We start from the raw sequence: 12,613 nt of genomic DNA, 5'->3' as shown, positions 1-12,613 counted from the left end.
TTGGAGGAGTACTGTCTCCACCAATCAGTAGTGGAAATGGCCTTAAATAGTGGCAAGGAAGATAAAATGTCTTCATTGAGGGGGGGGGTATTGCCTGCCAGTCCGTGCTGCTGATATGACAGTAATGACTTGCAACCATGAGACCAGTCACTTTTAGCTTGGCTTCTTTGGGCTCCTATCCTCTGAGTGGTGCTCTGTAGTATTGATAAGGAGAATCTTGTCACTGTCTGACTTTAAGAGCTGTCTGAGTCCTTCTGTGTTCCTGTAATAGTCTATTGTCTTATGGCTGCTTGCTGTGTGCAAAGAACATGTGAAAATTAGAAACAACAACAGAACAGATTCTTCCCAAATTTTGGTTCATCTGCTGCTCTACCCATGCACATGTTTGTTTTCAAAATGTGAAAGCTGGCTTCCCCTTTGCTTTGGCTTGCTAACTGGCTGGATCCCGATCCAAAGTTTTGTCTGTAGCATTCAGGTGATTTTGATAAGCATGAGTTGCATGAGTGCTTCTTGGGAGCTGCTACCCCAAGCTAACCTTTCTGCGTCGTCTTCATTTGCTGGTTGATTCATCCACCTATCCATCCATGTTGTGGAACTCCTTTCTGGACATTCATTTCTTCTTCTTCTTAATTTCATTTTAAATTATTGGCTTCTTTTGTTGCTTTTGTCATCTGGCTGTCCATTCTGAGGTCTGTTCTTGGCATGGTAATTTGAGATAAGGGACTAGTCTGAGCCTAAACATTCCTTCTGTCCTACACCTGAAGATGCTGGTTACTCTATGGCCGTTCTCTCTATCTGGATCTTTCAGGTGTGGTGACTGACCAGGATGGTGTGCGCCCAGATGCGAACCCGATGAATGGGGGAGGCTCAGCTTTTCTCCTTCCAGCCTTTGAACACTCTTCTTCCATTGCAGACCATCTAGACAGCAAGGAGACAGCTGACAGCACTCTCCAGGTTTTCATACTGCCTGACACCACACAGACCCAAAGAGTGGCAGAGGGTGGTACTAAGGCCAGGGTGCTTAGGAGCACTCGGGGCCAGGGAGCTGCAGAAAGCATGGATTTCCATGCTGGCAATGGTGCTGTCATATCGGCAGAAGAATGGGCATTTGCAGCTGTATCCCAGGGACCTGAATCTCTAATCATGAACACTGCATCCTTCTTGGACCCAACCATAACACAGCACCAGTTGTCCAGCCAGCTCAGAAACCTTCCTTCCTCACCACTTAGTCAACAGCATACTGAACTCTTAGAGACCAAGTCTCTCTTTTCTGGTTCAGGAGCAACCACTGGCAAAGCATTGCCAAGTGATTTACCTTCACAGCATCCCCCTCTCTCTGGCTTAGCCAGGTCCTCCCTTCATAAGCAATGGCTTCGGGCACAAGAAATGAGTGAGACCTCTCCAGGACACAAGTCTGATTGGGAAGTGGCTACCTCCAGCAGCACACGCAGCCTAACCGTGGCAATTCCTGTCAACCTAGAACCAGTGTATGACTCAGGAGTATCCTCCAGGAGCAGATGGGTGACACTTTCACCCAATGACCCAACTCTTTTCCTTGACTTTGATTCAGAGGATTCTGTCTCTGCAACACAACATCCTTCTAGATTGACAGTCACCACAGAGAGCTCATCCTCTCCCCAGCAGTTATCTGCAGAAGGCTATTCTTTGGGGGAGGAGGGCAGCAGTGGTAGATCTCCAGGAGGATATCAAAGCACCCAACTGCGAGAGAGGAGAGCAGAAAGAGAAGAGGGCCTGGTTGAGAACAGGGAGGCAGAAGAGAGTATGCCAGGGCCCGGCGTTGATCAGAGCTTCATTCCTCTGAACACAGACAAGCACAATAAGAGGCCAGAACCCAGCGATACCCGAGGGATGACTATGACTTATGTGACGGTGGCCAGTGTCCTGGGGATTCTGCTGGCAGTGGGAGGCTTGCTGTTCTACTTGCATAAATCCAGGGTAAGGTCCAGTCCTGGTTTAACAAACCATTCTCTCTTGTATACCTCTTGTTGTTGTCCTTGCAGTACCTTTGGCTGCTTCCATTGTATATGTGATGCCCAGAGTTGTTTTAAGAAGACAAAACATGCTCAAAATGCCTCCCCTCAACTAATCTTCCTACTATTTGCCATTCCAATATTGTTTCATTTACTCTTGTATTCCTTGAGAAGAACTGGTTGGTCATTGAAGGGCATTCCTCTTCTGCTCCATATTTTTCAATATCGCTTTCAGTTCTGGATTGTCTGGACCACATTAAATTTCAACATATTTTACAGTCACAAAACAGAGTCATTCTTTCTGGGGAAATAGCTCCCAGTACAATATTCCCAAATTTTCAAAGTGTATAAGTGTTAGGAACTGATGTGTATAAGTGTTAGAAACCACTCTTCTGCTCAGTGGTATTGGCTAGAAAAGTTCTTCTGCTTCTGCAGTACATCTCACATCTGTAAATTGAAACCAGTGGTCTTGAGTGACTTGAAAGTCTTAAGGAATTGAAGATGTGATGAAAATGAAATCTTTCTCATTGAGATTTAAAGGGATGTGTAGTTTTGTACTTAGAAAACGAACTTCAGTAAAAGTTCTATGAAAGACAGGGTACCATCCTGGCTGTCAGAAAAATCCAAAATGTGTTATGATAATACATCTATTACACGAAATAAACAAAACCAAAAATGTGTGTGGTAGCTTTTGAGATCCCAAAATATCCTCATCAGATAAAATGTCCCAGAAAGGTGGAGAAAGAGGATAACTGCACAAGGAGAGGAGATTATATGAGTCATAAAGCCTATCTGTTATGAAGATACTCCTGCAGATTCTAAAGTAGGACTGACCAAATGATTAGACAATGTCCCGAGCTGGGAGAAAATAAATAAATAATGTCAGGCTTGACACAGAGTAGGCTTCAGGCTTCCTTGGAATGGGAAAAATTATGCTTTGGTTAATTTTAAAAATACATAACTACAGAATAAACTTTTAAGTTTGAGTTTATGCTGTGGTTTTGTATTTTAAAAATGAACTTAAGTATAATTTCCCCACTCCAGGAATAGAAATCATGCATAGAGCAGCCTTCATCTATTACAACCAGGCTGGGTAAGAGGGCTGGGAGTTGCAGTCTATTAAAAATATGGAGCCACCAGGTTGGGGAAGGCTAGTAAAGGTTTTCTAAGGTAAGAATGGTCAACTGTGGCCCCTTCAGATGTTTTGGATCTACAACTCTTATCAGCTAGTATAGTGTGCGGTGAGGGATCGCGGAAGTTTTGTCCAAAAACAAGTGAAAGGTGTTTTCTAGTTATGGTCCCTTAATTTTTTAAGGGGAAACTATTTCTAAACAGAAAAATGTTAACAGTGGCATTGTGCAGGGCAAGAATTAGAGCCATAACGTGATACCATATACTTAGCCCTTTAGAGTATTCATAGATGCTTTCTATATACCATGAAGGAAACTCACCATTTGTATTTGGGGTTCAGAGACAAGGGGTTTTGGCAGCACATAAAACTGAATGGGAATCTCCTGACTGGTCCAGTCATAAATATATGTTTTCACTTAACATCATCTGGAAATCTGCAGAGAAGCTTCTCCTTAATTGCAACCTATCAGACAATACTATAACAAATACTCCTACGGTCCTGCTTATTTTCCATCAGATGTTTTTTAGTACTCAACCTTCCTTTTCATCCACACAGATCTTAGCAAGGCGGCAACCACAGAGGAATGACAACAACGTGGAAAGACCAGAAGAAGGAAGGTAAGAAGCTATATCGTGTAATTCAGACCCAAAATGTAGGGGTTCTCTTATTGACCCTTCCATGTTTCTGTGCACCTTAGTAGGTAGTCATTTCCTGACTCTTAGATTTCCTCATTCTTTTTGACTACAACTCATGTTTTGTGCCTGAAATCACTAGGTCTATTCCCACACAATTCCTTTCTTGCAAGCCCTCCTGGCAAATGAAAACTCTAGATGACATCTACTAATGTATCTAAGTTACTGCTCTTAATTTAAGTGCTAGACTGACTTTCATCTTTCCTTCTTTCTTAGGCCACTGAATAGAGGGGAGGAGCATATAGAACTGCAGATCCAGGAAGAACTATGAGGTAAGATCACTCATTTTGATGAGAGTAGAGAATGCATTGGGGGGGGGGGGGGGGCTGGGTATCTTCTCTGCTATGGTAGAGCTTCTGGAAGGAACAAAATAAGACTATGGTAAAATAAGACATGAGCACTTGCTATCTAGGTGGAGGGACATGAGTCTCCATTTTGGGAAGAAGTTCTGCTCTGAATACCAGCTGCTGGGGACAAACACAAAACGCTGTTGCTTTCCTGGCCATTATGTGGATTTCATACCTGTATTTCAGTGGGTTCTATTGAAAACAGTATATTGTACTAGACGGAACTCAATTTGATCATGAGGTGTTGCTTAGGAGTTCAGCCATTGGCAATTGTCCTCAACCATCAGCTGAACGCCACTGGTTGCATGCAACCTGTTACCTCCTTTCTGTGTAGGAACATGTTTCCTACAAATGCAGTACGTGGTATGGAATGTGGCTTTGTCCTCAGGGGCAGCAACAGATAGGGATCAATTTAGAGTACATTCTTAACCTGGGAAAATGCGGCAAACCCACCCCTCTTACAAAGTTCTTTTTGTGGAGTCATAGGTCACTCAAAGCACTGTGACTGGAGAGGTTGATTCTCTCTTCCATGTGTCTGGGCCAAAGCTTGCAATCCCTTTAATATACACCCTGCTTTGGTGGGTCAAACTGAACTCTCCTGGTGTTCTGCAACCTGTTTACCAGGGCTTTTTTTAGATCAAGAACAGGTGACCCCTGGTTAAGTAGGCTTGGTTTGGGAGGGCAGCATAGTCCCTTACCTTGACAGCTCAGAACTGCAGAGCTAAGTTGCTTTCCACCTTTGGGAAGATGCACCCATCCCTTCCTTTCCTTAACTCCAACTGATGGTTAGAGAAATAAATTCCATGAATCAACTCTCCTTCCTTTCACTCAGGCCCATAGCCAGGATTTTGATTCGGGGGGGGGGGGGGGCGAGTTTGATTCGGGGGGGGGGGACTGAGTCTGAGCGAAAGAGGGTCTACCCTAGCAAACCTTTTGTATCGTTACCCCAGTACCCCCATGCATATGGGATATATCGAGTATGGTGATCAGATCATGATATGAATAAACATAACAGTTTAAATAATGCACCAGTAAGGCCTTCTCGTGGACCACCATGAGAATTTGCCCCCCCCCCCCCCCCCCCGGCTACATGCCTGCTTTTCACTGAAGGAGTGAGTATTAAAAAGAGATGGCATAAAACAGTACAAATCTTTCTCTGCAATTTGCTGGGATCAGTCAAGCAGTTAGAAATGAAGCCTCATTTTTCCAACTTTTTTCTTTTTAGAAATGTTATTAATATGTGTTAGAGTAGTTTAAGATAGTTTGTATTATTTCATGTGTGTGTTTTATATAGTATAACTTTGTTCTTTTTAAAAATATGTTTTTATTGAAAAACTTCTAAAATTGGTGCAAGTGTTTACAATATTGATATAATATATTGCATCTTAGCTGTGTTGTTTGTAAGACATGTTGTCTTCATCACTACAAAAAATGTTGTGTCTGAAAGGGTTTTTTTTAAAAAAAAAACACTCACTTTACAGCTCCTTATAAGATGGCTGGTAATAAAAACTTAGGTTGTACTTAGAGACCATTCTTTTAAGTCATGCACTCACTATCACTATCATCATTATTGCATATTGCATTGCTATAATGGTTGTTGTTTTCTTTCTAGCTGGACCTTTCTTTCTAAAGAGAAAACCTGTGTGGGTCTTGGATTATCAGCCCCCTCTTTTAAAGTTATGGTCCTCTTAATACTATTGAGAGGAATTTAAAGACTGGATTTTGAGGATTGAAGGAGTTGCTCCAGCACTTTCCCACAAAGAGTATTTTCTCTTTCCTCTTTTTTTAATGAAGGCAAGGTATTAATGAGGAAATGGACACTTATTTATTTCTGGCACTGAAGGTTGGCTTCCAGAAGGATGTTTTTGCCAGACATGCAGCAAGCTGGAACTTGATCAGCAGGATGGAAATCATCTGGAAGCTGACCTGGACTTCAGAATCTCTCCTCTGGTTTGGGGAGTGGGGTCTTCATGTTTAGAACCACTGCACCAACTTCTTCCTGGAGTGGAAAGGGGGACCTTCCCTCCTTGGTGGAAGTCTGCACTTCAAAGAGTCCTCTGGGCATGGATGAAAACCTTTCAGACAACAATTCCAGGAGCTTCTGGCTTCTCTCTTGAACTACAGAAGACTTCAGGAGATCCATTAACCTATATTCTCTGAAGACTTAACTCACAAATTATATCTCTGGATCATGACAACTTGTAGTTGTCTAGGCACTTTGTCCCTCTGGTTTCCACCCACTTATTTTAAACTGTGTGTGTCATGTAGCCTAGGGAAGGAAAAGGTTCATTTTCATAGGAAGATGTGTTCTGCTTATCATCTAACTCCCCGGATAACTTTGTGCCTTAACTAGAGAAAGTTGTTATTCACAGTGGCCTTCTCTGTCTTCATTTAAGTTTTACTTCATTTAAGTTTTTACTATCGTCTAGTTTTTAATCTCATTTTAAAAATAGGACCCATGCTTGTAACTTTTAGGTTCTAAGTAGAACTGAATATCATGTAATAAAACTTTTTTTAATTTAGTTTTAGGGCAGACAAAAGTACTACTTCATACAGTGCAAGTTAGGAAATTTCATGCAACAGGAGTAGAGGTAGTAGCTACTAACTTTTATGGAGTTAGACAAATACAGGGAGAGATTGCAAGCTATTTGTAGGAACGATGGCTTTCAGAATCCTCCATGGTCACTGTCATACTGTTTTGGGTAATCTGAAAATATTTCAAAGAAGTACTTTTTCCAGACTGTGCTTTGGATGATATACCAACCAACTGATGGCATAGCACTCAAGAAATGAGGTAGACCTGCAGTCCTTTTGCACTGTTTGATTATGGGATTCTTGGTACACCTTTCACAAGTCACAGTTGGAAAATGAAGTTGAACTAAATGAACCTGCAGGACTGATCTAGTAGGTTTACCTAGTTTACCTAGTCTTCAAAACATATTAGAGTTCTAATATATGCTGCCAGTTGGAGGATTTCACAATGGTAATAGTAATCATATTTATGTCTAGCAGCCTTAACCCAATTTGGTATCTTCCAGATATGACTGATTACAAACTCCCAGCATTCCCTGGCAACAAAGCCAGTAGAATGCACCAGTCTGAGGAAGGTTGTTTTATTGTCCCAAGTTGTCTTTGTGTTTGACGTAGCAGAACACAATGTTTTGATATAAATCAGGATATTATCTTGAAATGCCTAGGAGAAAATTTGATGTAGAAATGATTTTGACTCTCAGTTGTAACTGGAAAAGAGAGTGAGGTGGGGAGAGTCCAGTCACCAGCTCCCTGTTTACGTTCTCTGCTTTCTGGATCTTGCAGAGCACAGTGGCTGGCAACCACATGGAAGTTCTGCAGCATTGGTTCCATGCAGAAACCTAATATAAATCTTTTCTTAGAGCTACCAGAGTTATGTCATCTTATAGCCACAGATTTCTTCTCAGCTTAATTTCCTTCCCCTGAGCCAAGGAATCATGGTGCAGTAGCCCCAATTCCCAATCCCCCCTAGGAGCTTTTACAAATCTATTCCAAAGACTGAGAGAAGAACTTTATTTTTATAAATCACTGTTTCTGTATCAGTGTTTGCTGCAGGAACACAGAAGTAATGGAAATCTGCTCCATGGAAAAAAAAAGGTTGTGGCCCTGTTCTGAATTTGCACTATATATGCACTGTGTGTTTCCTACCACACTCCCAAGAACATTCCAACCCCACACCTAGGAATGTAGGATATATGTGGATGGGAAGCTGTCCAATTTGTCAGTCTGCCCCAGTCTCTTGCCATATTATGCCTGATTCCCATCTACTTTCTATTTCTGACCTTCTGCTCGCCTTGCCTTTCCTTCCTTTTTTTGTAACAAGGCAGGTGATAAACCTGAGCCAGCCTTGGGATGACCATGGGTCCTGTCTCTATCCGAGCTTTGAAATACTAGATGGTAAATTATGGGACAAATTGTTCTGTTGGTGTAACTTGTGGGGCTCTGTGAGGAGCTGGCTCTAAATGGGGGTACACATGCTGTGTTATTGACGTGAGCGGGTCTCAATGTACGCATAAAGGGTCTTGATAACTTTCTTCTTCATGTGCCAGTGAATTTTATTCTGTCTTACAGTATGGGTGCAACATTCTGAGCCATTAAGGCATATTGGCCTATATTTAGTGTTTCCATTTTGTCATTGAACTAGTTAATCTAGTAATTTTTCTAAATACAACAGAAGAATTTATAGTTGTTTTATCCTGAGTTGCAAGAGGAAACTGTGTTGGCCTTCAGTGATACCTCATTTTTTTACTTCTTTTTCCTTCTCCTCATTCCTAGTCTCACTGCTCACTATATTCCATAGTGGGCTTGGCCACACCTTGGAGGGTTAATGACAAGCTCCATCTTTGCTTTTGATGTCAGGGAGTACAGAAGTTCAGGTGTTCAGGCACTAGCAGCGTATGCAGGTCAATGAGCCATCACACAGGATTTGTTCTGCTCTGCATCCGAGCAGTGTTTGTTTATCTAGCATCCTGTGATCAGATTTGTCATTGTGTTTGGATGCAGCATACACTAGGTATTGCTCCATCTTGAGCACTTATTTGCGGCACAGTAAAGATTAGGTATTAAGGCCAGATCCTAATAGCCACCCTTCCCTTGTTGTGGGTTTTTAATTTTTATAGATATGTGTGTGTGTATAAATGCGAAACCAGTGGAGAGAAGTTCCTTTCAAAGAGAGTTACAATTCTGGTTTAAACTGTGTTTTTATATATATTTTTTTCAAATGATGAAATATTTTATATGGAAGACTTTTAAAATGGTTAAATGTTTATTTAAAGATAGCAATGTGGTATTTAATAATAATAATAAAACACAGACGTGTAACACTTTTAAATTCTTGTGTAGTGTCCAACTTATTGATTATAAGAATTGGAAGAAGGGCTATATGAAGAAAAAATGAATAATGCAACTTACAGCTCTTGAAGTGTTTGGAATGGCTGCATGGTGCTTTCTTACTATCGAAATGATGTGGGCCAGGATTGGGAGAATAGTTCACCCCTTCAGCATTTCTCATTATTAGCCATGCAAGCTAAAAAGTCTGGAATTATAGTCCAAAAACATGGAGCCCCCGGTGGCGCAGTGGGTTAAAGCACTGAGCTGCTGAGCGGCGTGAGCTTCCGTTGTCAGCACTAGCTTCTGCCAACGTAGCAGTTCGAAAACATGCAAATGTGAGTAGATCAATAGGTACCACTCCGGCAGGAAAGTAACGGCGCTCCATGCAGTCATGCCGGCCACATGACCTTGGAGGTGTCTACGGACAACGCTGACTCTTCGGCTTAGAAATGGAGATGAGCACCACACCCCAGAGTCAGACATGACTGGACTTAATGTCAGGGGACTACCTTTACCTTTACCTTAGCATCAGACCCACACAATATTCATCCTAGCAATGTGAAACAATAGCTTCAGCAACATAGGACTTTCTAGCTTCTACTTGTCTGGACTATCTATCTAGCAGATTCTAACTGCCAAGATAAGGCAACACAGACTTTCAGAGACACAGAATGCCTAAAGAGAGCTAGATAAATAAATAAATATACATTAAAGATTAATATCTATAATTGGTGAGAACCCAAAGGGTACTTACCAATTATTCCTCTTCATCCTGTAAAGAAGTGACTAGTGGAATGTTGTAGGATTCTGTCCTGGGCCCAGTGCTGTTCAACATCCTTATTAATGACTTGGACGAAGGTTTACCCAAGTTAGCAGATGACACCAAATTAGGAGGGATAGTTAATAGGGCTGGGCAACCACAGAAAAAATTGTTTCTAAACTCGATTCGTTTTTAGGGGGGTTTTGCATTTTGTTTTTTAAAAGAATTCTGAAATTTTTCTTTTAAAAAGTTCGATATTTACAAAATTTCGGTTATTACGAAACAATTTCGAAACAATAACGAATCGATTCGTTAATGGCGGACACAATTGCGCAATACGCTAAAAAACCCTCCAAATGGGACAGGGGGAACTTCTGAAGCTTCCCTCTCCCTCTGTTGTTGACTGTTGGTGTGATAATTTATTTTTTTATCACTGATAAAACAAACAACAACTATAAAACTTGCACCAGACATACGGAAATAATAACGAAATAATAACGAAACAATTTTGAAACAATTACGAAACAATTATGAAACAATTACGAAATAAATTTTAAAAATTCGTTTCAATTTTTAGTTGCTCCTGAATGGTTCAATATCGCATCGTTATAAAAAAAAATAACGAATTACGAAATTAACGAACGAAACCACCCAGCCCTAATAGTTAATACGCCAGAGGACATTATCAGAATTCAAAATGACCTTAACAGATTAGAGAGCTGGGCCAAAAGTAACTAAATGAATTTCAGCAAGGAGAAATGCTGGATGCTTTACTTAGGCAGAAAAAAAAATAAAATGCACAGATACAGAATGGGTGATGGAGTCTTCATGGACAACAAATTGAACATGAGCCAACAACGTAATGCAGCGGCTTTAAAAGCCATTGGGATTTTGGGCTGCATCAAAAGGAGTATACCGTCTAGATCTAGGGAAGTAATTGTGCTCTATTCTGCTTTGGTCATATCTTACCTGGAATACTGTGTCCAATTCTGGACATCACAATTTAAGAGGACTGATCAGGAGGACCTCTGTCTTGTCAACCTGGGACATATACAGAGGACCAGACCTAAAACCAGACTGTGAGGGGTCTAGATAATTGGTTTCATCCAAGAATTCCTGGAGTTGTTAAGCCACCACCTGCTCTAGAACCTTGCCCAAAGGTATATGTATATATACATATACAGAGATTGACAACCTGGGACATATACAGAGGAGGGCGACTCAAATGATCAAAGGTCTGGAGACCATGTCCTATGAGGTGCATTTTAAAGAGATGGGTATGTTTAGAAGAGAAGGTTGAGACATGATGGCCACATATAAATATATGAAAGGATGTCACAAGGAACAGGGAGCAAGCTTGCTTTCTGCTGCCTTGGAAACTAAGAATCGGAGCAATGGGTTCAAATTACAGGAAAGGAGATTCCACCTGAACATTAGGAAGAACTTCCTGGCTGAAAGAGCTGGTCAACAGTAAAACACTCTGCCTCAGAGTGTAGTGGATGCTCCTTCCTTGGAGACTTTTAAACAGAGGCTACATGACCATTTGTCAAAGATACTTGCAATTGTGCTTTTCCTACATGGCAGGGGGTTAGACTAGATGGTCATGTGGTCTCTTCCAAATCTATCATTCTATGAGTTTGTCCTATTTTGTTGGATTCATTTCAGCATGTTCAGCCTGATGATATTGACAAGATTCTTGAAGCTGTGAGAGCAACCACTTGTTTTCTGGATCCTTGCCCTTCCTGGCTTATCAAACTTGCCAGTAAGGGATTGGCTGAGTGGCTCATGAGGATTATCAGTGTCTCTTTGGAGCAGGGACAAAGGGAGTGTGTCCCTGCTGGTTCTTCTGGATATCTCAGTGACTTTCAATACCATCAATTATTGTATCCTTCTGGGTCGGCTCTCTGGAATGGGTCTTGGGGGCACTATGCTGCAGTGCCTCCACTCCTTCCTGGAGGATCGTACCCAGATGGTGATACTGGGGGATTCCTGTTTGGACCTCTGGCCTTTGACCTGTGGGGTCCTGCAAGGTTCCATTCTTTCCCCCATCCTTTTTAGCATCTACATGAAACAATTGGGCAAGGTCATCCAGAGTTTTGGAGTTGGGTGCCATCTCAATGCAGATGACACACAACTCTACTACTCTTTCCACCTCATTCCAAGGAAGCTCCTGGATCCTGGGTCAGTGCCTGGCAGCTGTGATGGACCGGATGACGGCCAACAAATTGAGGCTTAATCCAGACAAGACAGAGGTCCTCCTGATCAGTTGCAAGTCTGATCTAGGTATAGAGTGGCAACATGTGCTCAGTGGGGTTATACTCCCCTTAAGGACACAGGTTCACAGTTTGGGGGTTCTCCTGGATTCATTGCTGATGCTTGAGGCTCAGGTGCCAGCAGTGACAGAGAGGGCCTTGCATTGTTAAAACTGGTGTGCTACCTGTGACTGAACCTCAAAAAGCCTGACTTGGCCATGGTGGTCCAGGCCTTAGTTACATCCAGAATGGATTACTGCAATGCGCTCTATATGAGGCTGCCTTTGAAGATAGCTCGGAAACTGCAGCTAGTGCAAAGATCGGTGGACAGATTGCTATAGGGAGCATACCACACCCTTACTGAAACAGCTTCCGGGCCCAATTCAAAGAGCAGGTTATTACCTATAAAGCCGTATACACTTCAGTTCCAACCTATCTTCAAGAACACATCTCCTTCTATGAATCGGGGCAGGCTCTGAGATCTGCTGGGAAGGCCTTCTTCTCACTCCCACCAGTGTTCCAAGTACTGTTGGTGGGGACAAGAGAGAAGACCTTGGTGGTGGCACCCTGGCTCTAGAA

At 42.0% G+C, this 12,613-nt stretch overlaps 1 protein-coding gene across 2 annotated transcripts in view; it reads left to right on the top strand.

Moving 5' to 3' along the window:
• Positions 1 to 9,023, top strand: part of CSF1 (colony stimulating factor 1) — a 30,486-nt gene extending 21,463 nt beyond the window's left edge. For both annotated transcript variants that reach the window (XM_067467948.1, XM_060773260.2), the window contains exons 6-9: positions 809 to 1,956; positions 3,679 to 3,740; positions 4,032 to 4,087; positions 5,775 to 9,023. In XM_067467948.1, the coding sequence (XP_067324049.1) occupies positions 809 to 1,956; positions 3,679 to 3,740; positions 4,032 to 4,086 (1,265 nt within the window). In that variant the 3' untranslated portion in view covers position 4,087; positions 5,775 to 9,023. The remainder of the gene's footprint in view (positions 1 to 808; positions 1,957 to 3,678; positions 3,741 to 4,031; positions 4,088 to 5,774) is intronic.
• Positions 9,024 to 12,613: the final 3,590 nt, after the last annotated feature.

Source organism: Anolis sagrei, chromosome 4 (genome assembly GCF_037176765.1).
Source record: "Anolis sagrei isolate rAnoSag1 chromosome 4, rAnoSag1.mat, whole genome shotgun sequence".
Classification (NCBI taxonomy): domain Eukaryota; kingdom Metazoa; phylum Chordata; class Lepidosauria; order Squamata; family Dactyloidae; genus Anolis; species Anolis sagrei.
This window is presented reverse-complemented; position numbering and strand designations above follow the sequence as displayed.